The sequence below is a fragment of the Mastigoproctus giganteus genome, chromosome 1, assembly GCF_048544385.1.
Source record: "Mastigoproctus giganteus isolate SK-2022 chromosome 1, ASM4854438v1, whole genome shotgun sequence".
Taxonomy (NCBI): Eukaryota; Metazoa; Arthropoda; class Arachnida; order Uropygi; family Thelyphonidae; genus Mastigoproctus; species Mastigoproctus giganteus.
Window position 1 is genome coordinate 245,311,708 of NC_143575.1, and position 26,343 is coordinate 245,338,050.

At 36.1% G+C, this 26,343-nt stretch overlaps 1 protein-coding gene across 1 annotated transcript in view; it reads right to left on the bottom strand.

The window, feature by feature from the left end:
• Window positions 1-26,343, bottom strand: part of LOC150091724 (uncharacterized) — a 515,450-nt gene that overhangs the window by 262,668 nt on the left and 226,439 nt on the right. Inside the window, exon 7 of the mRNA XM_090369463.1 lies at window positions 21,080-21,184. Coding sequence (XP_090225589.1) covers window positions 21,080-21,184 — 105 coding nt within the window. The remainder of the gene's footprint in view (window positions 1-21,079; window positions 21,185-26,343) is intronic.

Genomic DNA, 26,343 nt, shown 5'->3' on the forward strand with positions numbered 1-26,343 from the left:
CCTACACACATATGGGTAGGGTTCAAGGATACCCAAGAGGTTATAAAAAAACAAAATACACCTCAGATGTCCCTTCTACAGAAATAATAGTTAAAAATGCTGACCTTGCAGTCAAAAAGGTGAGTCACCTCTTGAATACCTACAAGAAGTCATAGACTTGCTACCTTCTGCAATTATCATAGTGTGTGCTGATGTCAACTGCTGATCAGCTTTATGGCATAGCCATATGGTAGACGGAGCTGGCACACACATAATGGCCAGATACTTTCAGACTATATAGCTACCTCACCCTTGCAAGTGCTAATCCAAACAAATAACCTCCCAACTTTTAGGAGTACCATGTGGGAGAGTGACACTGATGTTACTCTTGCCACCAATTCAATAGCTTATAAAATTACAGACTGGTGTGTCTAGCCAGCCTGGACAACATCAGATCATAGAGCCATCACCTTCAAATTAAACAGGCAATTACAAACAACCCCTTTTAAATATCAAAAGGTATAACCTTAAAAAGGCAAACTGGCAGATTTTTGCAGAACATACAGCAGCAGAGCTGCAAAAACAGGAAAATGAGTGGTCTAGATCAGGCAACTGTAGCCTGGATGAGCAAGCACTGACTATGACAAACATTTTAACAAAAACAGAAAACCTGTCTATCCTACAGAAAAAAATCGAGGAAGCAGGTAGTCCTCTGATGGTGACTATACTCAGGAGAAGGGTACACCAGGCAAGGAAAAATTTTCAGAGCCAGAACATCTTTGCCACAAAATGAGGTGGATGCACTGAGAGACTCCTACAGAACTCTCAGGAATCAGAGATATATATATATATATATATATATATATATTGTTTTTCATTTTTATTAGCAAGCAGCCCATAGCTAGAAACTGGCAACTCCGCTATATACATATATATGATATACAGATAATATACACATCTGTATGATATACAGAAATATAAATCAGAAATATAAATTGTGGCACAAGGAACCACAGGACAAGCACATGGCACAATGTGCCATGTGACATCATTAACTACCAGGTCAATTACACTGTTTATTTCAGTATCTTTAACTGTATTACAGAATTCATGTCAATAGTCTATAAGCCTTCTACTGTTCTTTCCTCAAGTCCAAGCAACACTAATCTTCTCTGGAATAATTTCTTGGAAAATTTTTGAAAAGCCTGGAAAACTTCCTCAGTCTTAATTAATTGAGCCACATCACCCTCATTCAGATGAGCAAGATTGGGACTAGCAAATAAAAATTCATTTCACTGACTCAAATACTCAGGACAATAATAAAAAACATGACACCGTGTCTCCAGAGCCATGCAGTGACACTGCGAAATTTTTCTGGTGGAACATCAACAACACAGGGAAAGAACCTGCTAGTTATTTCACCTTTATCTGAGCCAGCCCATCTATGATTCCCAAGAGTCATTAAGATATCTAAGATTCGCATGGCCTCATTATTAGGATCATTAGCCAAATCCAAATTAAGATCACAAATAATAAAAGGAGTTCCACGCCAAATGTTGAAAGTCATTACTTTGTAAATCAGAAAGAGATCGATTGGCATTTTCCTGTGACAATCTTTAGCGCACCAGTAGAGACAGTTCTACAAACTAGAGCCATCTTCAGGAGCATCATCCGCTGAATGGAATACAGTTTTCTTATATATTTTTTAAGATTAACACAGTCTATCCAAGCTGAGATACTATAAGAAACAGTAGGAAAAAAAAAACACAGTCATAAAGAAGAGATAGTGCCCAATATCTAATACCCCATTCCTTCCTAGTAATTCTTGCTATCATGTTAACAAATTTTGCAACCTTTTCAGATAGAAAATTGATAAGGGTGTCAAATCTAAGACCTCTGTCAATGAAGACTCCAAGATATTTAATATTCTTAACAGACTTTTAAACTTTCACAACCAATCAGCACGTGAAGTTCTCTACGAACAGATAGATTCCCCTTTAGCAATAATATTTTTATTTTTGACCTGGATATTGTTAATTTATGGAAGTTATACCAAGCATTCAGATCTTTTATTATTTCATTAGATCGTTGTTCATTTTGTAGCCGTGAAGAGCCTTCAACTAAGATTACCAGGTCATCTGCATATTCAATCATAAGAACATGACTATATTCCTTTTGTATCCTCTTCTAGCAATTTCCATGTTAGTTGCCCAAAAACAGATACTTGCAGACATCCTCGAATAGCAGATCTAGTTACCGAATTCCAACTAGACTTAACCGTAAAAGATCTTTCCTTAAAATAATTCACTATGACACTATAAAGCTGATGGGAGCATTTTGTGTCATAGTGGATTATGACACAAAACAAAATGGATTATGACGCAAAACAAAATGGATTATGGCTCAATAACACACTGTCCCAAGAGATAATATCAAAAGCCCCTTCAAAATCAACGAAAATGCCAAGAACATATTTTGCATTTGAATCTCTAGTCAATTTAACCAAAGGTTTTAAAGCATCCTCTGTACCATAACCAGGGGTTGTTGTTGTTGTTGTTGTTGTTATTTGGATTTTAGGAGCATTAGCAACTAAGGTCATATTGCTCCATGATATGCGGTGGTCATTCCCTGACCTTTCCGCATCCTCCGTATTTGGTGGTGACGGGCTCGAACCCCGGTCTAATCAAGAAGCGTGTGCTACGCACTGCTGCTCCTTCCCACCTGGCTACGGAGGCGCATCATAACCAGGGGTAAAGCCATATTGTTTATTTGAGAACCTCAAATTTTCTTGCATATATTGCAATATTTTCTGTAAAAGCAATATTTTTGTGAAATTCACAGACCTTGCCCAAACCTGGAAGAAGCGCAATTGGACAATAAGAAGAGGGTTCAGTTTTGGGCTTTTCAGATGACTTAAAAATGATCTTACGAAGAGCATCCTTCCAAGGTGAGGGAAAAATTTGTTCAAGCATGCATTTGTTGAAAACCAGAAGAAGATGCCCAGGAAACAGTTTGAAGAAACACTTAATAATTTTCCCTTCAATGAGGTCCATACCAGGCCACCTGTTATTATGAATTTTGTTAACAGCTGAGTTAAGATCTTCCACTGAAAATGGTTCCTCTTGAATATCGCTAACACAACCACAATCTAACCATACTATCAGAATGCTCCACATGATGATGAGATCCATTGACTAGACGATCAAGAATAACATTAATACTGCTGAGCCAATCTACAGTCTATTAGTCTCCACAATGTACAGAACTTATCACATCCCCAGATGGCATTAATTTGTGCAAACAACTTATAAACAATACCCCATGGATCCTCATTACTAGCTGTTTGCACTAAAGTTTTTCCTTGTATCAAATTTTCTTTTAGCTATTAAAAGGGTATATTTTCTTTTAATCAACTGATACAGTTTTCAACCTAGCAGTAGATTCTTTATTATCCCACAATTTCTGATGCTGGGACTTCTAACATGCGCTGTTGACCTCCCTTCAGAGATCAGTAAGATCAGAGGGCCACCAGTGCACAGGAGCATGTTTATACTTTGCTTTAATTTGATTGACTCCCTCGAGGCATCAAATAACTTTTGTTATAATAACTGAACCAAATCAAATGCATTAATCCTATCCAATCAGCTAACGACATTTCACCACAAATTGTCTAACAAATCTGTCAAACTTAACCCAGTCAGCGTGCTTAATCACAAATCTTCAAAGTTGTAATGAATGAGGCTCAATAAATTTGCTTCTAGCACAGCCTAAGCTGAAAGTAAGATCACTGTTAATGCAATCTGGTTTAACAGGCCAATTAGATATGAAATTGAAGGCCGTACTATTAGCTCACGTTACACCTTTGTTAGACTCACCATTAATAGTCCAAAATGTCGGTTCATTACCAGGCTTATTAATGATCTCAAATTTAGATGAGGATAACAGCTCTTCCAATAACCTGCCTCTGGCATCCATAAATCTAGAATGCCATAAAAGATTTTTGGCATTTGAATCCAAACAGATAATCACTTTTCTGCCTTTCAATCTGAATAACACCTCTTCCAACTAGCTAAGAGAGCAATGAATGTCACATCAGGCCAACAGTACATAGATATAATGAAAAATTGTCCCCAACTAGCTTCAATACCCACACATACTGCATGCAATGCACTTAAGGAATCAATTCTGGTCACAATGTGCTGAAAATTAGTATAGCAGCCCTTAGTTTGTCACACTTCTTTGAGACAATTCTAATAGAGTTAGGATATCCGGTTAGCTGACCTCTATAAACATAAGGTTGCTGAACATAGCCAATGTGTTTCAGGAACCTTATTGGTGAGAGAAACAAAAGGGTTCTCTTACCAAGAGAGGCTTAAATTCTGAAAGTTGCAGCATCTGTAGACTAGGCACCTGCGAGGTGATCTGATTGAGGTGTACAAGGCCTTGAATGGTTTGAGCAGGTTCAAAGCTGATGGGATACTTCCACTTGCTCAGATTAAGAACCTGAGGGGGCATAGATTCAAACTGAGGAAAGACAGTTGTAGAATAGATGTGCAGAAGTTTGCCTTTAGCCAGCGGGTAGTTGATTGCTGGAACAGACTTCCATCTGTTGTTGTGGAAGTTGATAGCTTAAATAAATTTAAAGCAGAACAATACAAACATTTGGAGTAATCAGATGGGTGAAATGGGAAGGGTTTTTTTTTTTGGCTCATGCTGTGTATAAGTTTGCTTTCTTACATTTTATGCAGCTAATGCTAATGCTAACTACTGTCAATCCTTTCAAGTTCACAAATTAACCTTAGTTCATCTTCTACAGATCTTGCACGCTGCACATTAATTTGGAGAACTTTGAGTTCACTGTACATATTATTTCTATGGGTAAGAGTGCTATTGCTGATTATCGTAAAGTGTAGAATAGGTTCTTTCTTTAGTAACTTTCAGTGTAAATATGTATCCAGGACACTTTTTATCTCTAACTGAATGAGCAGCAGACCTATTTTTCGCACTACAATTGGAACAACACTGAGGTTTGTTTTTACTTTTACAGAATTTAAAATTATGATCAGTCACACCACAATGACTGAAAACCGGCATATCACTTCTACATGTCTTAGAAGTGTGCTTGTACCTTTTACAATTATAACACATGGTAACCAAATGAAATTCCTTAAACCTGTAGGACATCAATCCAATAAAGATTCCATGTTTGTTTATCAAGAAACTTTTTAACTCTACAGGATATTTCCAAGATCCAGTTATTCTATTTTTGTTTTCATTAGAAAAACTTATTTTCACCTGACATCATCTCTGCACAGACCCATATGTATTAGGTTTCTTTCAAGCAACTCATTAAATAGATCTTCTTTATTTATGTCTTTAATTATATCATATAATATTTTAGGTTTCTTAGGCTTAGTGATGTTCAATCTCAATTTCTTTATGAGGTCATTTGTCCTAATATCCTCAAGCTTCTTGTTAGACTCCATCTCAATCACAATACCCTTGTCAGGTAGTCTTTGCATTCTTCTAATTCGTACCCTTTTAAGCAAATTTTCCATGATTTTAGTGACTGCTTTTTCTACATCCATGCTAGACTTAAGTTTAGAATCATGTTCAGGCCTCATCAGAAGTACATTATTTGAACTAACATTATTTCTAAGTCTATTATTCTGCTTTGCATGGCTGTCATAATTAGTTATATTATCCTTCCTATTTTCCTTAACACCTTTTTTTAACAACCTCACTGTATAGCTTACCAGTAACCTAAAACCTGTAATTAATGCAATGTATTCAGTTAGTGATCCCTCTAGACATCTATTTCTCTCTTTCAAGCATTCATTATCTATTCCCAATTTCAAAACCAAACTTTCCAGATAACCCCATCTAGCCAATATTTGAGAGACAGCATCATTACTGATTCCATGTTCTTTAGCAAATAAAAATTCCTCTAACTTTCTTCTGTCTATGTCTTGACACACTGTTTAGTTCATTATGGAAATTGTTAAGCAGTTGTTTCTGCTTATTTTGGTTATTCAGTCCATCTCTATCAAACAACTGTGAATCTATTAAATCTGGTTCATAATCCGATTTGTTTTCTACTAAATCTTGTGATTGATATCCAGAAGCATACTGATGATTGGCGGCACCAATGTTGACAGAATTATTAAAATTGTCAATATCCTCAACTGGATTTGTATATTTACCGTCAATGCTTAAGTCCATTTCGGTATTCCTGTTCACTTGTTTCATTTCTTCTTCATTATCCTTAAATACTTCTACTTCATTTAATATATTAGTCAGATTGTTCTTATGTTTATTGCTCCCCCTTTCTCTCCTTCTACAGAGATTTACTCTTAACCAAAGTAGAAGTGCCCATAGAACTCTCTCCTTTGTCACAATAAACATGTTTACCACTTCTTGTCATAATATAATTCTCAGGAGCTGTCCAAGTCACATTCCAAGACCCTGCCAGAAACAGCCATAGCCCAATTAACACTGCATTGTTCAACAGAAGAAGGGTCATGATGTTTAATACTGTCAAATTTGGTCCTTTCAGTTTTTAGTTTATTATCTTGCTTTAAGACTTTTTTAAATAACCTATGGGAATCCTTAATATCAGAATTTGAAAAACTGTCGCTGTCTTCCAAATGTTCGTTAAAAAACCCATTCACTGTATTTATCTCATCATTACTTACAAAACGCTCAATCTTGGGGAGCTCTTGAATGTTAACAGTGGATTTTCTATTTGTTTTGTTATCCTCCCCTGACCTAGTATCTTTGTTTAATTTATGCTCATTAATCAAAATTCAATCATAATACGCAGTGCAACTACAATTTCCAAATTCACCTCTTTTTTAAGCTTTTAAGTTTAATTATATTTCCTCAGATTCAAATCCTGACACACACACAGAACAGTCAGGTCGTTCTCATTAATTGAGGTCCCCAAGTCAGGTTTTTAAATTATAGTCAGATAAAATTAAGTATTTATGCTATGCTGTAGGCAAACAATCAACTGACCGTCAGAACGAAGAATGTTCCAATTGTCAAAATAAACTGTCTATAAGTAGTTAAATACTACCTGATATTTTTAAAAATATCACTGAACCCCACCACAATCCAATTCGGTCAACAAGATGACCACCAAGAAAATCAAATAACTCTACTTAAAACCACACTTTCAACATAAAATTCAGGAACACATAATAACACATTTAGCATAGAAAGCGGCCAGTAGCACCCTCTTCCCCTCATAAGAGATAAGAAAAAGGAATGCTTGATGGAGACTACTGGAAACAACTACCCTTGGGGAGTTGTCTCCAAACTTTTTTGGTCACGCACCCTTATTTTACTTAAAAGAACTAGCGTGCACCCTGTAATAAAAAATTAAATATATAAGTTTAATATTTTTTTCTTTATAAATCATTTACATGGAAGGCATTAGATCTAAAATCACATATAATTTTAAAAGATCACAAATAAAACAATACAAAACAAAATTAAACTGAAGTTGAAGAGCAAATATAATGGGATGAAAGAATAAAGTTAATAATAACTTACATTACTTTATATATACTAATAAACATTTACTGACAACACAAACACTATCACTACATTCTCCCCTGCCTACACCACATAACCGAAGAATAACAGTAAGCTGAGGTGCCTAGAGAGCACAGTGCAGAAAGCAAGCATCCAACAAATGAAATGAAAGCCAGAAGAATAAATGAGAGAGTAAGTGTATGAGAAAAAGAACACAAACCATAAATGTTACAGTTAAGTACACACTAACCCTAGTTTAAATCTTTTATATTCTTACTTATTTAGCTTAATTATTATGCATTATTATTTAAATTTACATTACACACCATTGCATCCCCCCCCCGGTGTGCGAGAAATAAGATGAATGAATGAGGGGGGGGGAAATATATATATAAAGGAAAAAAAGTATAAAAATAGAATGCAAGTCCAGTAAGAATGTAGATTATGAATGAAGTAAATGTGTGGGAGAGACACATTTACTTCATTCATAATCTACATTCTTACTGGACTTGCATTCTATTTTTATACTTTTTTTCCTTTATATATATATTTCCCCCCCCCTCATTCATTCATCTTATTTCTCGCACACCGGGGGGGGGAATGCAATGGTGTGTAATGTAAATTGGGAGAGGGGGTGATTATCCCCCTTTGCCTGGTGGATTCCCCACTGCCAGTAACATATCCTGCCCCTAGAGAAGGATGGGAAGTTTGACTTTCCTACCAGATTGACATGTACAAGGACCTGACAACGATCATCGATAGAGACATACTGCAGCTCCGCTGCTGACATGCCATTTGGCAATCTGAACCGGGGTACTCAAACCTTGTTCCCTTTAAAAACCCCATCCCCAGGCAGGGGGGCAGAGATGGGTCTCTGTCTCCTCCCCTATACTTTGTATGGTGGGGCTTATCCCCACTGATCTCTTTGGGGATGCCTACTCTATAGTCCCCATCGTTCTACCAGTTCCCCCCTCTTCATCCCCCCCATTGTAACTAAACCAACCGAGTACGCCCCTAACAAAGCCACCAAATTCTAATCAACATCTAAATTCAACAGCTTTCTTTGTAAAGCTCTTCCGGCATTTCCAAAGTGATAATCGGACAAAACATGCTGGGCCATATACAAGTCAATAATATGTGATAATTGCATTATGGTGCATTTAATTATTACAATAAACATGCTTTACAGTAGTTGTTCAAAATATTGACCATGAAGATCGCAACAGAGTGTACATCACTGCGTCATCAACTGACGTACTCGCCCCATTTGTGTGCACCTCCTCTCAGGCTCCAATAATACGAGTAACAAGGTCCATCTCAGTTTGAACAGGAGTCTCTTACACCAAACTTTTGACATGCCCCCATAAAAAAAAGTCCAGCAGTGTTAGGTCAGGTGATCTTGCTGGTCATGCAACAGGACCACCACGACCTATTCAGTGGTGTCCAAACCTTTCGTTGAGGTGATTCCTAATATCGACGGCAAAGTGTGGTGGTGCTCCGTCATGCCGAAACCACATTCGCCTTCAGATTGCCAGAGGCACACACACAGACACACACTCTAGGAGATCACTTCTTCCAGAAAAACTCTGAACACAATACCATTCAATCTGCGGGGAAACATGTTAAGGTTCTATCACATAGCCATGTACAATACCTGCCCAGATGCTAACAGCAAATGTATGCTAGTAGGACCGACAGAGTACAGAACTGCATGTGGGTTTTCCTCACCCCAGATGTGGCTGTTTTGGCTATTGAACATTCCCTCTCTTGTGAAGACTACTTCGTCTGTGTGCAATATATATAATAGCTGGTAACTGTGGGTCTACTGCACAGCATCGAAGAAACCAATTCGCAAACTTCATTCTGTGTGGAAAATCTTCCGGTAGGAGTGCTTGCAACTTCTGAGGATGGTAAGGGTGCAACTGTTGCTCATGTACAACCCTCCAAACAGTTGACTGACTTACGTCTAAGGCACATACAACATTGCGAGTACTTGTAGAGGGGATGTCGACACATGCACGAAGAATCATTTCTTCCAAATGAGATGTTCGAATGTGCTGTGGACAACCAGTATCATACATATATAGGAACAAGGAACAATCCAGCCTCTTATAGTCATTGGTCTACCAACGAAAATATGCTGTGATGAGGATGCCGTCGCAATGGAAATTTCACTTCATAGCATTGTCTAGCAGATCTCCCCCATTGCAGTCAGCTCTACCATAAACAAGTGTGTATCAGCTAGCTCTCCATACGTAAAATGTTCCATCATATTAACTCTTGAAGTAACGAGCAGGGCGGTGTGTGTGATACAATGAAGCAACATGAAAGTAGGGGAGTGGAAAGAGGGGCAATAGTAATGACACTGGTATAAGACAAAGTTGTATACCTTAAGGGGTATACTATTAAACAAATAGGAGTAATAAACTCCTATTACTCCAAATCATGGCTCTGGCGACCGTTGGCTACTTCTCTCAAAAAATTCAGATACTTCCTCCGAATACCCCTTAAAGTTTGTCGATATAGTTTAGAATCATCCTGTATATATACATATATAGGCCTTGCCACTGAAATCCTCAGAAATTAGGTGGCAGGGTCTACCAGAGTACTTAAATAATCTACTGGGTGCCTGACCTGCCTCCTTGTGGCAAAGTGTGGGTCCCAATAGGGGCCCAATGGCTGAAGGGTCAGAGAAACAACAGAGCATAGCACTACACAACATTCCACTCCCCATACAAAGAATACAACGCAGAGATGGGGGAATCCCCTAGTGCCGTCAGACAACTAACACACTTTACTCCAACCTACAGTAACTGGAACCAGATAACAAAACTCACAATCTGCACAAAAAAAAAAAAAAAACCCGTCTCTGAAGTTTTTTACATCTCAATCAATTCGATTGTATATAATAACAAAAATTTTTAAAAATACAATTAAATAAAAAAAAATGAGAATATATTAAGAACAATTAATTTTACAAATATTTTGGCAAGCTGTTGTGCAGAAACAGGGCATCAGTAGGTCTAAGTTCAGCTATATGCTTCTTACTTGGATTAGAAATCCAGCTGCAGAAAACTCTTTAGCTAGCTATGCTGTTGATAGGAATGGCAAGAATTAAGTCTTTCTCATTTCCCTACAGAAGGCAGAAATGTGCATGAAAAACGCTGTACAAAACCACTAGCCTAAAATGCTACCCTGCCAGTTTTATCTTCATGAAAAGTGTATAAGGCAATTTAAGCAAATTTTTTAACTGGAGGGAGGAAACTGCTACATTGCCACTCACAACAGCTTTAGAACTATGAGGACAGCATTTACCCATATTCCCCCCCCCCCCAACACCCAATTTTAAACTCTAAATATTCATTATTTTTTCTTAACTACATAAATATATACTTTTCAAAAATAATTTTAATAAACAGTAAAAAATGAAAATGCAGCCAATTTTGTATGAAAGAAGATGTGCTTAAATTAAATGATGATTTTATATTTCCCAAAACAAATGCTAATCTAAAAAGTTAGCATTCTTTTAAGCTTCAATTTTAAGAGATTTTTTAATGAAATGTCTCAATATTTTGTACTAAAACATTTCATTTTAACGAAATGTTTTAGTGCAAAATATTTCAATTTAATTTATAATTTTGCAGCACTGAGTGCAAACTTCAAAATCAGAAGTGCAATGTGGCCATAGACGCTAATCCACTGTATTTTTATATATTTTTTTGATTTGATAGTTGTTGGCGCATCGGCTTCTGTGGCCATATTGCACCTCCCAAGGTTTTTGCAGTACTTTGATCCAAGCCCGAGGCGGGAATCGAACCTGTGACCTTTGGGTTGCCGGGCAGGTACTTTACCCACTCGGCTAGCCCGGTCGGCTAATCCACTGTATAATGACAATAACACTATAATCAGAGATAATTTGGAAATTGAAAAAGGATGTATAGTGTGCACAACTTTTCATGCTTGCCAATATGATTATGGTGGGGGAGGGTTTAAAATAATACAGTGCAACCTTGACATAACACAGTTATTCATACTGTGGTTTCGGATATACTGCGGGTAGAGTAGTGTGTCCAAAGAACTAGCAATTTCACACTGGAAACTAAAAAGTGAATACTGCATATACGCATTAAGACGGGAAATTAAATTAAAACTGGTGTACATTCACTCTGATATATTCAGTATTTGGTTGCAGAGTAATTTTTGTAAATAACAGGATTCATCAGAGACTAATTACTGTCGATACCCAGTTTTTCCCCTCAGTTAAAAGAGTATATTAGTGGAATGCTAATTACAAACAACGACCCCTGGAGGGGAATGTGGCTACCCTTCATCAAGTGTGTTACATTAGTTACAAAGAAAATTTCTGTAACAGCAGCATATGCATCCTTTCTTCAACTATAAGTTGCATTTAGGATAGCAGAAACTGCTAAGGGCTAAACTAGACAAAAATATACATGAACTGACAAGTTTTGGTTTTTGCATTAATTTGAAGACACCACAGAAGATGAAATAGGCCTCCAAAGAAAGAAAACTAGTTTGAAAACAGTGATGTGGACCAATGCTTATACTAGTGGTTTCTACAGAAGCATAGTGAAGGAGTTACGATAAATGGGTAATTTTGAAAGCACAGGCTTAAACTTCATACACTACTTGGTAGAGAAGATGACACATTTAAAGCTTCTGAAGGTGGCTTTGGAGATGGAAAACTCGTCAGGGGATATCCCAGGTAAGTCTTGTAGGCAAATCTGCATTTGGTAATATTACAATAGCAGAAGTGTTTCCAGAATTTCTGCATATGATTAGATGGTGAATTTGCAAATGGACAATTATACAGCTGTGACGACACAATGCTGTTGTCACAGCTGTACAACTGTTCTGGGAGAAGTTTATAGTCAACACTGTACTATAAACTTTTCCCAGACAAGTCACAACATATTATTAAAAAGGTACCCAAAAAAAGCGAGCATGAAAACTATCAAAGAGAGAATTACTGTGTGCAAACATACTGGAAATCACAAGCTAAAGCCATTGTGCATTGGTAAAATGCACAATTGGTAAAAAAAAGTCAAAGTCCATAGCATTTAAAGCACGTCAACCTGTGATTTATGAGGGGTGATCATTTAATTTGCTGATGGTGCAAGATCTTATCTTAATTGTTATCATCTGAATCTTCTGTGGATTTCTCCTTCTTGAAATACTTTCCCTTGAACTTTATACACTTTCACCACCATCGCGTACCAATGCATTAAATTTTTCTTGTAAGCTATTTATCAAAAGACTGCAAAGTGCTTTCAGTTTGGCTCTGCGAGCATCGTTGTCAGAAGCAAAACACATGCCTTTCAGAGGTTTCTTCAGAAGTGGAAACAGGAAGAAATCACATGGAGCTAAGTCCAGTGAATAAGGGGGATGTGGCAGAACCTCGGCACCTATGGCAGTGATTACTGGCTACACAATATTAGCGGAATGGCGCCCGGCATTGCCTTGACGGAGAAACCACTTCACACCGGAAAGTTCTTGACATTTCTCACAAATGGTGCATCAAAGTTTGATTCTGAAAAACCTCAGAGTATGCCTCCTCATTCATAGCTGTTCTACGAGGCACAAAATGTGTAACAAATGTTCCACGAGGCACAAAATGTGTAACAAGAATGTCTTTTATGTCAAAAAACATAAGAACTATTTGTTTGTCAGCCAAACGAGAAGCTAAAAATTTCTTAGGTCTTAGTGAAGAATGCTTCCACTCGCTCGACTGTTATTTTGTCTCTGGATCATAGTGAAAAATCCAAGTTTCATCACAAGTTACCATTCGATTTAAGAAGTTTTGACCCTGCAAAACGATCAATCATTTCTTTGCACAAGTCTACTCTTCGCTGTTTTTGTTCTAGAGTCAAATTGTGTGCAATCCAGCAGGCACAGATTTGCTACATTTTCAGGTGATCTTTCACAATATTGTGAGCACTACCACATGAAATGGACATTCTAACAGCTAATTCACAAATTGTAATTTGAGGAGGAAGGCTGACCAGGTCTTGGGTCATCAGCAGATGGCCTTCACTGAATTGCTTGAGCCATTTAAATATGCCAATCCTGCCATGACACTCATTACCATATGCTTCATTCATTTCTTTAACTGTTTCTGATGCAGTTAAGTCCCGTATAACAATAACAAATCATATATCACTGTTCATTCTGAATGTCCAACATAATACAGTCCATTCCGGTTATTTGGGACACATCGGGACTAGTGCATTTTGGCTCGATTAAGTGGCTGCCCCAATTATCCGAAGTTTCACGTAAATAGTTAAAAATATAATGTCCCCCCCCCATAATTAATTCACTGTACAATTAATTCACGTTATGACGAACTCACCATAGTAAAGTACCGTTCACTGTACGATGTGTAGTAAGTGCCGGTCATTGTGATCATGTTTGTGAATTGAATTTTAATTCCATTAAACACCGATTCTATTTAGAGAAAATAGGAGGAATATTATCCACAGGCTATAAAAGTAAAGATATATTAAGCACAAATTTACCCTTTATTACCTTACCAATTAAAAAATTAAATGATACGTGAAAATCGGAAGAATAAATACATACCGTAATATGTACATACGAAATAGTTGACATTTCTGTTCACTGACATTTGTGGGTGGGGGGTTACAATTTAAAACAGTAAAAAGATAAGCAATCAATAACAAAGAACACGGCACACACAAATTGCAAGTAACACGATATGCGCAAGTGAGAACGGAGTAACGAATTACAAAGCTTTAAAAATAGGAATGAGGAGAAGATTGGAAAATTTATTTTTTTATATGATTGAAGATTCCATGGAAGTGTAAACACATTTCACCATAATAACCCACAGAATTCCAGCTGTCGGTATTATCGCAAATTCAGTAAGATCGAGTTTACAGTCCGTTTATGATAGATTGCACTAACAGAAAACAGGTGACTGCTAATTGTTTTTATTGTTTTATGGTTGTGACCTCTAGAATTTCGACTGAACCACGTGGTACCGTCGGAGACAATCGTAGGGTAATCTCCAGTGCTGCGGTCTTCTGCGCCGATTAAACGGCATGTTGTCCCAATTAAGCGACGTAAACCCTGGCTATTTTCTCGATTGGTTTCTGTTTTTTAAGATTTGCCCCAAATAAACGGCTGACCCAAATAACCGGAATCCACTGTACTTGCTTCAAAATGATTGTCAGTAACACGTGGCTAAAAAAAACTCCTCTTCATGCAACGCTAGCTTGAAAAGTACTGGCATGCACACACAGAGTCTGCTCAGTAGCGATCAGGGAAAACACCTCTAAACAGATGAATAGACAGGATGAAGACAATAGGCACTTTACGCATATATGATAATGCCTAAAAATGTTACCCTTTTCCCTGACAGTGGAATCTTCCAATAAAACTAAATCTCCAGGGTAACATGCTTTGAGGATTTAGTTTTTCTGAGCCTGAATCAAAGGTGCATTACTGACAGGTCACTAGATACTTCAGTTCCTAACAAGTCCCTAATGTTATTTGTCTCTAAGGCATCCATCCATTTCTTTGGTGACTGATTTTAATCTGGTAATACGCCAAGTTGCAATCTGAGATCAGTACACTCCTTACATTGGAAACAAAGAAAAAAAAATCACTTGGACCAGGATTATCTAGTACACTGACCTTGGAATACATGCACAGACTACACAAGCAATGAACACATAGCACATATGAATTGCCTACAGCCAGTCTCATCTAAGTCATGATTTCCTCAGATGATGCAGTTGAAGTGGATCTTGTAGCCACCATAACAATAGCAAAATATTATAATAATAATAATAATGCAGATACTAAAAATTTATCAACTACCAACATTTACTGAAAAGAATGTATGTGGCTTTGTTTGACTAGATGATGTGGTATGGGCAGAATAAAAATTGCAATTCAAAAAAGTCAACAACAAGAAAAACTAATAAAAATAGCAGATATGAGAGATATTAATGTCTGTATATAACAATATGGTATTGAACAAGAAAAAAAATTCAGCCTACTGTTTAATACAATAGACTGGCATGGTTTTAAAATATTATAATTTAGTCTCAGTTTGAGCAAGCAGCATAATGGTACAAATGTTCTTTATACAAGTGTTTAGAATTTTTCCTTGACATTAAATTTTAGAGCATGTGCTACACTGGTTTTTTGTACTTATAAAATCCAGGACACTTCTTATATGACAACTGAATCAGACAGAATCACACTAAATAAAGTAAGAGGGGAAACTTTACTGCATGTAATTAACAGAAATTTATTAAATTTTGTTTAAGTTTATTTGTAAACAATTACAAATATATGCTTTAAACAAAAACCATATATTTCAATCTATTTTTGAGATCTTCAACTGCAGTAAGAAAAACGAAGACCAAAAAACACTGGAAACTTTTAGTTATTAACTAACATGCTCACAGTACTCTGTTACAAAGCCACTGGCAAAATGATTCTGTGGCTTCCTGGGAACTGCAGTTCTGAAGGCGGCCCCCCTCTGGGTTCCTTCACTATTCCAGCTTTGACACTGTGCATGTGTGTGTGTGGCATAGGGAGAGAGAGGTAGAATGGAAGTTTAAAACTGTCTATGTCTGTCTGTTTGTAGTAAGCACTGGTGATTATTCTATTTTCTGCTTTCTTCACAATTATATCCAAAGATGGGTAGAGTGTTGTTTTCTTCCAGCTTGAAGTTGAAGCAAAAATTCTGGTGTATACTGTTAAGAGTGGAATACTCCTAAACACTTCTTGCTGTGGGTCCACACAAGGAGCAACAGTTCACAGTTTAGATACATATGAGGAGTATGGACTCCTTGTGTTTAACCCCTTCTTCTAAAGGTAGAATTTTCCCTTAGGCCAGAAATAGGCCTGTATGGCCATGAGGTTAATGAGAAAGTATATCATCTTTACAAAGAGGCACTGTGTGTGTGTGTGTGCGCGTGTGTGTGTGTGCGTGTGTGTGTGTGTGTGTGCGCGTGCGTGCGTGACATCAATCTAGGTTAGCTATAGCATCTGTGAGAAAGATACTAATGAATACCGACTCTACATCAAAACTCACCAATATATTTTCATTTTCTGGGAAGTTTGCTTAAGTCTCTCAAGAAAGTCAAGTATCTTTGTGAATAAGGGTAGTGATGATAATTTTGAATGAGAGATGCTAGCAATTCAGAAAATGCCTGCCCTGAGTGTCTCAAGCCATTAACAATGAGGAAGGTGGGGATACTAGAAAACCCAGGTTTGTGGACGTTTATGCTTCCAAAAATAATGAATGGGGGGTCCAGTTGCAACATGTGCATTTGGATGGATTGGTTTGATGGCAATGAGAAGGGCTTTCAAGGATTTCTTTTTTCTTCCTTAGAGGACCGGTGTCCTCCTTTGGTTGTGGTAGGGGGTTCCTGCAGCCCCTTGAATGATGCTGAAATTATTACTTATTCAGTTTATTACTTTTTACAATCTTTTGCTTGTTTGAAATAACAATTCCTCAAGTTTGGCAAGGTTTTGTTTATCATTTCTATTGCTCCGGATCTGTTTTTATAAAATCTTTTACCCCTCACATAAATGTTGGGAATCCCACTGACCAACATGCTCAAGTGGACAAGCATGTTTCAACAGGATTGACAACCACATGAAAGCTTCTGGATGGTCAAGTAAAAAATCCAGCCTTTTGGCTGGATTTTTTACTTGACCCTCTTAACCATGTGTCTACATGTCTCCCTCTTAACCATGTGTATAAGTATACACATAAGTGTTCCTAGGTCTATCTAAAAAACACTCAAAAACCTGGTCATCATACCACCCCTTACGATGATACCTGGATGTGAAAGTGCACAATTGTGCTGGTTACTAAAACGTTACAGATGATCAATGAAGCTAGTTAAATCTGGACATCACATTTGTTAATTTTCTCATGAACAGAGCTTTAAATACAAGATGTTTTATAGCTCTAAACATATTTTGGAGTGGATCATGAAACTTCCATTTGACATGGTGATATGATAGCTTCCAAAGGGAACGTGCTTTTTGAGATTATTTAAACTGAGAGATAAAGTTGACATTTTTCCCAAACAAAAGAAGGAAATATATTGTGCATTTACTATAAAAATAGCAGTGAAATCACCATAATTTATCCGAAACAAAAACTACGAGAGTAGTAGTATGAATGGCATTGATTTAATTGTATCTCATATTGTGACTATTCCTTCACAACGAGTTACCATGTATTGCACTACTTCAAATAAGTAATGCTTCACCAATAAAGAAGTCTTGTTACTTATTCTCAGGGGATACCAACTGGGTGGTATCCCCTGAGCAATGCAGACAGGCTGTCAGAGCAGGTCATGGGGTATTGTCAATGATATACAGGAATTTTGCTAGTAGGGAAAAGGAGGTGATTACCCCTTTGTATAAGGCAATGGTCAAGCCACGCCTTGAGTACTGCGTACAGGTCTGGAGACCTCATTTTAGGAAGGATGTAGAGTTGCTGAAGCGAGTACAGAGAAGGGCAACAAGATTGGTGAAGGGGAACGAAAGCATCCTCCTACCAAGAAAGGCTTAAGTTCTGCAAATTGCAGTGGTTGGAAACTAGACACCTGCGAGGTATCTGATTGGAGTGTACAAGGCCTTGAAAGGGTTGAGCATGCTGAATTCTGATGGGATTCTTCTGATTGTTCAGATTACAAACCTGAGAGGGCATAAATTCAAATTGAGGAAAGACAGTTGTAGAATAGAAGTGCGGAAATTTGCCTTTAGCTAGTGGGTGGTTAATTGCTGGAACAAACTTCCATCTGTTGTGGAAATTGATAGGTTAAATAAATTCAAGGAGGAACTGGACAAACTTTTAGACGGAATGGATGTGTGATTTTTTTTTTTTTTTTTGGCTGGTACTATACAAGCTCATACACTTGCTTTATTGCATCACATGCCTCCATTACTAGATCCTTAATTATAAAGCTCATGTACACTACATGTCATAGTAAAAACTGATTATTGCCTATTTCTGAGTAACACCAAGTTCAACATGGCTGACACGGCTTAAACAAAATTCAGACTAATTGTTCTTATATGTTTAGTAACCTGATGCATATCTATTGGAGCGAGTACAGAGAAGGGCAACAAGATTGGTGAGGGGAATGAAGGTATCGTTCTGTTTAAGCTTGTTTCCCCTTGAAAAGTTCATTAAACATCTCTATCCTTATCATCTTTCCAACATCTGAAGACTGGATTTTGTCATCTCATTCAAGCACTACTTGAGATATATGCAAGACCCACATGTCAAAAAATACAATCTGTATTAGCACTGTGTGCCATGAATAGCAATTTCTTTTAACCCTTAAGGCGTCTTCAATGACACTGGCCAAGACCCTTTCCCTTTCCAACACCTTGTTCAAATGTAATTTTTTTTTTTTTTTTTCTGTTTATACTCCGGCACGACAACCAAGTCAGTAGAGTTTACAATAAATCTTCAATACAAATATTTATCGTATTTAGTAGTCAGGGGATTGAACCCCAGTCCCCTCAAGGAATGCGTGCTACGCACTCATACTCCTGACCACTCGGCTACGTCAGGCCTACTCAACCTCTACAAAACAAATTCCTTCTAAATACTGGAATGGACCACAGTGATAAAAATTCCTTCCCCAAAAGTACTTTAAAGTTCATTCAATGTTGAGCTAATCTGCATAGCTTTCATCATATAATCCTCCTATCAAACCCAGGCAGACTTGTGGACACATACATTCTGATCTAATCCAATATTTTTCAGTATGACTCTATGCTTCCTAGGTTGTCAGTTCGTGCACAGTTAATATTTTCAGTTCTCACATGAATAATAATATACTCTTTAAAATTAACAACATATTAATATATTATTAACATTATCAATTTTAACTCCCAATAGACATTACCATCTTTGACTCTACCTATTTTTATTAACAAAATGTTACCATTCCATAATAATAGACTTGGAGTCCCTCATTAAATCTAAATCATTCTGAAAGCAATCTGCAACACACCATTTTCTTCTTGAGGCCCAAATTCTGAATACACCATCCAGCAGGTGTCACTAGGCTCACTGCAACTGGAAGAGTAGTTTTTTTTTTTTTTTTTAGAAAATTAAGAGCCAATTTTTGAAATGTTCACATTGGTGGAAATTAATTCTGATTGTTGTTGTTATATGCCAAATGGAATCATAATGCTAAATTTAATAGCAAAATTTTCAACAAGATGGAATTTCTTCTCTTAGAGATATTTACAACTAGTTTTGATCAACAATTTTTTAACACCCAGAGTGATCAACACCCAAATTATGATTGAAGAGCAAAAAGGATTAAGAATTCATAAATGTTCAAAAAATAGGCAGTACAGCGAACAAAAATTAAATTATGTTCATTGGTCACTTTTAAAAATTATTTAAAAATGGCCATCTGTACATAACTTTTAATAAAACATTTTTTCTATATTTCCAGACTTTTGAGCAACTGTTTAGAAGTTTAGACAAATTTGGGGGGAAAAATCTGAGAATCAGCAAATTTAATTCTTGGGTTAACCATTCAGCAAAACAGTGTGCATCAGAGCTAACTGTGCAGGATGAAGGTTTCACTGCATATTAAGTTTTTATCATGCTCCAATCACAATGGGAAATTTGTTAGAAATTTGTGGGACTGTCTCCCACTATTCACAATCAAGATTAGTGACTTGATGTTAATTATCAATATAATTAGTAATTGATTATTCAAAGAGTTTATGGGTATTACGAGTTTTGCATGAAGCATTCAGCTCATATAACACATTCACTAAACTTTTAGACTGTAGTACTTGTAAACAAGATTAATTCAGCAACTTTTGTATAAGCCCTTAATTAGGCCACCTAAAATAAAAGTGGCCTATAGGACTATGGTGGTACAAAATGCAAACAGAAGTGATAAAAAGATTATACAGTAATTAGGCAGTATAACTTCAGTGAGTGATTATGCAAAACATTTGGTTTGCTCTGCTTAATTGTGTACAATATAAAAATTATTTATTTTATTTTTTTTTTTTGATTAGATGAAATACAGCAAATTATGGGATCTAGCGTGGATCAATTCCCAAGGTTCCCAGATTTGGAAAGTTCAAAAATGTTGAAAGGTTTTAAAATGTATTAAATTAATTTTTTCAGCAAATAACTGAATTAATAATAGAAGTGACATTAATTAAAAGACTACATTTTATTTTGTTCATCTGTAAATACCTGACATTGTAGATTATAAGAGAACAAAAATAAAATAAACTAAATAAAACAAAAAATTAATATACAAAACAGATGAAAGGAGGAGAGGAAATATGCATATAAATTAAAGATATCACATATTAAATTCTAGTAAAATCTTATATCTTCTGATAAGAGCAATTTCATTACCTCAAAAACATTCTGGAAGGGTACAACACACACCTGCGCACATACAAAAACATGAATAGAGGATTTAATTTAAAATAAAAAAGGCTGTTAGAGAAACAATAAAAACCAAAATATAAATATAAAGGAACCCACTGAATGTATCTTTCTTGGTCGACCTCTGCCTCTTTTCACTGGTTCAATCTGCTGATTTGTCTTTTGTAATTTCTCTAACTTTTGCTGCTGCTGTAACTGCTTTTGCTGCAAATTAAGCATATGCCACAAAATGGAAAACAAAAAGGAAATAAGCAACTGAAGTAAAATATAAAAATGATCATACATTAATTTTTTCAGGTAAAAATAAAATGGGCAAGAAAACATGAAAATAAAAAAAAATGGAAACAGCAATTTATAAAAAAAAAAAAAAAAAAAAAAAAGACTAAACAAAATCAAGCTATTTAGCACAAATCCTTGTGAAAATTCAACTTACACATCAATATACAAACCTATAAAAAGAGGATTTTAATTTGTATGTTTCATTTTGAGTGAGGTGAAAAAATCTACAAAATTTGTAACTGATACTCACTATCTACAAACCTGACAAAAAAATTCATGAGACATATAATTGTGTGTGTATGTTACAGTAACCAGTCATTTCATTTGAGAAACAATATCCTTATATGGTCACAGTGAATCTAATTAAATAAATGAGTAATAATGGATTATTAAACTTACACTTACCTGTTAAAAAATGAAGCAAAAAGTGCAAATGCAATTCCATTAACACTAGCAAAATTTAATATTACTAATATTGAGCAGATCTCTCTCTATAAAATTATTTTTTTAACCTAGCTAATGTCATTCTGAAAGTCGCAGAATCAGACCATTATTTTATCTGATAAACCATATATTATTCTCAGAAAGGAAGCAGTCAGGTTACTCATTTACCTAGGTAGTTAGAACTGTTACAACAGTGAATGAGTTAAAAGAGCCCACTACATATGAAATCCTGTAATGTGCCACTAGGTATACAGAGTAGTAAATGTACTAAAATCACTTTTTTACTCTGTAGACCTAAGTGACACACCAGATGATAAAATTTAAGACTATTAAAAGTTTCACACTAGGGACTGATGTGATGCTAATATAGAACAATAAATCCACAGCACTGAGCTAACATCAAAATATATATGCTATTCTGAAAGCAGCAGTATCAAACAATACTCATCTATCCACTCCATGATTAGGTTGAAACATGTAAAGGTGAGGAGAACCCAGGTGGGCAAATGCATTCCTTTTTAAAAAAGTAAGTGATCCAACCACTCACTTTCTGAAATTAAAAGTAAGCTCTATCACATCAGCATACAAATTTCAGTGACTTAGATTCCCTTTGTCGTTTAAAAATTTTCCAAAGCTTGGCTTTCTTTATTTGATTTAAAAATGAATAACTGAATAGGCAACTTGTGAAGGCATCCACAATACGAGATGTAACGAAACAATTTCACTACAAAAACTTTGGTTAATTTACTGCTTAGAGGCGATGCATTTGCACTACCTTATATGTCTGTAATTCATGATATATATAACCGGTATTAAGTAAAATTTAGCAGTCCCCCCCCCCTATAAGGTTCCAGTTCCAAAATACATGAAATATCACATAATGGTCAGTCTATTATAGGGTTCCCAATGGGGTCAATGAAAATTTGAAAGGGGTTGACGAACCTTTAGGGGTCTTTTGAGGGTCAATAAACTATTAGCGGTCGATTAAATAAGATCTATGTTTATTATTACATTTAATTTTTTTTATACATTTTTCTTAACTAATTCATTTATTTTAAAATTTTCGTATTGTTCAGAAGTCTGGTTTAGTGTTTTTGTGCAGCTAGCAAGTTGTACAATGTAATACGGGCCCTTTAGGCCTGCCTACTGTTCACGTGAACACTACGTGACCATCATGTGCAATTTCTCTTGTTTCAGTGACCAGAGTTATAGTATCAATTTAGAGTGCAATGACTAAGGTCGAAATTTAAACATACATTAGTTTTATATGTATTCTATGGTAGATGCAGTTTATTTTTTAGGAGCATTAGCAACTAAAGCCATATTGCTAAGGGGATATGCATTAGCAACTAAAGCCTATTGCTCAGGGGATACACGGTGGTCATTCCCTGACCTTTCCGCATCCTCCTTATTTGGTGGTCATGGGCTCAAACCCCGGTCTAATCAAGAAACGTATGCTACGCACTGCTGCTCCTGCCCACCTGGCTACGGAGGCTCCAGATACAGTTTATAAAAATATATTAATTTGTGCAAATAGTTGTAAGTATATGCATAATAATTATTTGTCAGACATGATTGCTTCATTATTTTTCATTATTTTTATTTAATTTTAAGGAATTTAATAAATATGTCAGTACCAAAAAGAAAGTTCCGGCAGTATTTCCAAGAATATTTAAGCTTAAGGTTTATTTCTACACCGGGAAATGATATAATGCCTCTATGTCTCATCTGCGAAAAAACATTTACTAACGATGCTATGAAGCCATCAAAGAGGAAAGAGCACATTGAAAGAATGCATCCTAATAAAAAATGGAAATAATTTAGAGTATTTTAAAAATTTAAAAGAAAAATTTCTATGTTCAAAAACGGGACTTGTCATTTTTTAAAATTATCCACTTCTAAAAATATTGAAGGTGGAATGGAAGCATCTTACAACATATTACTTTTAATTGCAAAAGGAAGATATCCTCATACAGTTGAAGTAAGAGAGGTAATAATTACTGTAATGAAGATAGACCCAGAGCTAATATTAAAAAATATTCTGCCGAGTAATAACACAGTGCAATGTCGCATCGATGAAATGGCCGAGGATATTAAAGTCTTTATTGTTTGATCTATACACAAATAAATTCACCATTCAGTTAGATGAGGCAACTTTCGGAAGAATGAACATATTGATGATTTATGTTCACTATTATAGTCCAAGAAAAGAAGAAATAACAGAAGAATTTCTTACTGCTGAGCAATCAGAGAACTTACACGACAGGTGAAATTATTTTTGATTGTTTTGAAAATTTTTTTGACAAATAGAAAATACCTATTTCCAATATAATTGCGGCGGCTTGTTTGTTATTTGGTTTTTAGGAACATTAGCAACTAAGGTCATATTGCTCCGGGGAGATGCGGTGGTCATTCCCTGACCTTTTTGTATCCTCCGTATTTGGTGGTCATGGGCTCGAACCCCAGTTTAATCGAGAAGCATGTGCTACGCACTGCTGCTCCTGCCCACCTGGCTACGGAGGCGCTGCAGCAGCTTGTGATGGAGCACCTGCAATGACTGGCAAATATAGAGGATTTCTAGCTCATCTAAAGAAAAAAAGTCCAGAACATTTGAACAGTGCATTGTGTTTTGCGCAGACAACATTTAGTTGAAAAAAAAAAATAAATAATGAAAAACTTCATGATGTTCTAGATTTGTGCATAAAAACTATAAATATTACAAAATCGAAATCTTTAAATGTTCGTCTTTTTGCACAATTGTGTGATAGCAATGACGAAATATATAATAATTTGTTGTTTCGCTCAGATGTGTGCTGGCTGTCCAAAGGCAATTTTTTACAGAAATTAGTCTAAATTTAATTTAACAATACCCAAAATAAGTTACAAGGAAAAGATATTAATCTTATTCAAACGTGGATGATATTTCTTGGGTTTTGTTCTAAAATTGATCTTTTTTATCCACAATAAACTAATTAGATTTTCGTTATTTTGAAAATTTAAGACAACTGTCTATTCTCGAAAAAGATAAAATTTCTGCTGACGATATACTATTATATACCGATTATTTGAAAAAATTGAAAGAAGATATGAATGTTTGTTTTAAAGATCTCAAAAACTTGGATGTACCATCGTGGATTGTTGAGCCATTTGAATGTGACATAACCGGAATAGATATTTCTTTACAAGAAGAATTAATTGAAATAAGAGAAGATCTTGAATTAAAAGTTTTGTTCAAAACAAATGGAAATGCAAAATTTTGGAATTAAAAAAATATACAGCAAAAATGCCCAAAATGCCTTTCCGAGTTCTTATTTAGTGGAGGCAGGTTTTAGCCACCTGAATAATTTATTAAGAAAAAGTAGAAGTAGATTAAATATATCAGAATGCAGATTTAAGAATAATATTAAGTAATTTTGAACCAAACATTACATCTAAACATCAAGCCGAGCCATTTCATTAATAATATAAATATATTATTTTCTTTTATTTTTATATACTTTTTGTACTGTTGTTCATAAATATTTTTTTTTACGTTTCCTATTTACTATTACTGACGTCATACTTGTATGTAATATTATTAACATTTTAGCATTAGTAGAGGCATTTGATGCAAGAAAGCAAGCTTATGCAGCATCAGCCAAAAAAAAAAAAACCCACTTCCACTTCACCCCTCTGTTCGTTCAAAATACCTGTCCAGCTGAGCCTTAAACTTATTTAGGCTATCAACCTCCACCACAAGGGATGGAAGTCTGTTCCACCAACCAACCACCCGCTGGCTAAAGGCAAATTTCCGCACGTCTATCCTACATCTGTCTTTCCTCAATTTGAATTTATGCCCTCTCAGGTGATTTTTCTGAGCTAGAGGAAGAATCCCATCAGCATTGAGCATGCTTAAACCATTCAAGGCTTTATATACCTCTATCAGATCACCTCGCTGGTGCCTAGTCTCCAGACACTGTAATTTGCAAAACTTAAGCCTTTCTTCGTAAGAGCACCCCTTTGTTCCATTCACTAATCTTGTTGCCCATCTCTGTACTCGTTCCAGCATCTCTACAGCCTTCTTGAAATGAGGCCTCCAGACCTGTATACAGTACTCTAGGTGTGGCCTGACCATTGCCTTATACAATGGAATAATCACCTCCTTATCCCTGCTGGAAAAATTCCTGTATATCATTGACAATACTCCATGAGCTACTCTTGCAGCCCGTCTGCACTGCTCAGAGAACTTCATATCTACCTGCACAACCACCCCCAAGTCCCTTTCATTCTCTACCACTGTCAGTGTAGTACCACAGATTTGATACGTTGCTCTGGGGTTGCTGTTTCCCATGTGTAGTACTTTACATTTGTCAATGTTAAACTTCATTTGCCACCTCTCAGCCCATCTGCTCAACCTTTCCAGATCCTGTTGCAGCAGCATAGTGTCAGTAGTGTCCTTGACAACCCTGCCAACCTTTGTATCGTCTGCAAACTTGGACATTAAGCTTGATATACCATCATCAATATCATTTATAAATACAGAAAACAATAATGGACCCAACACTGAGCCCTGAGGGACTCCACTAATAACATTAGTCCACGATGAGCAGTGTCCATTGATTACCACTCTCTGTCTTCTCCCACTCAACCACCCCTTTATC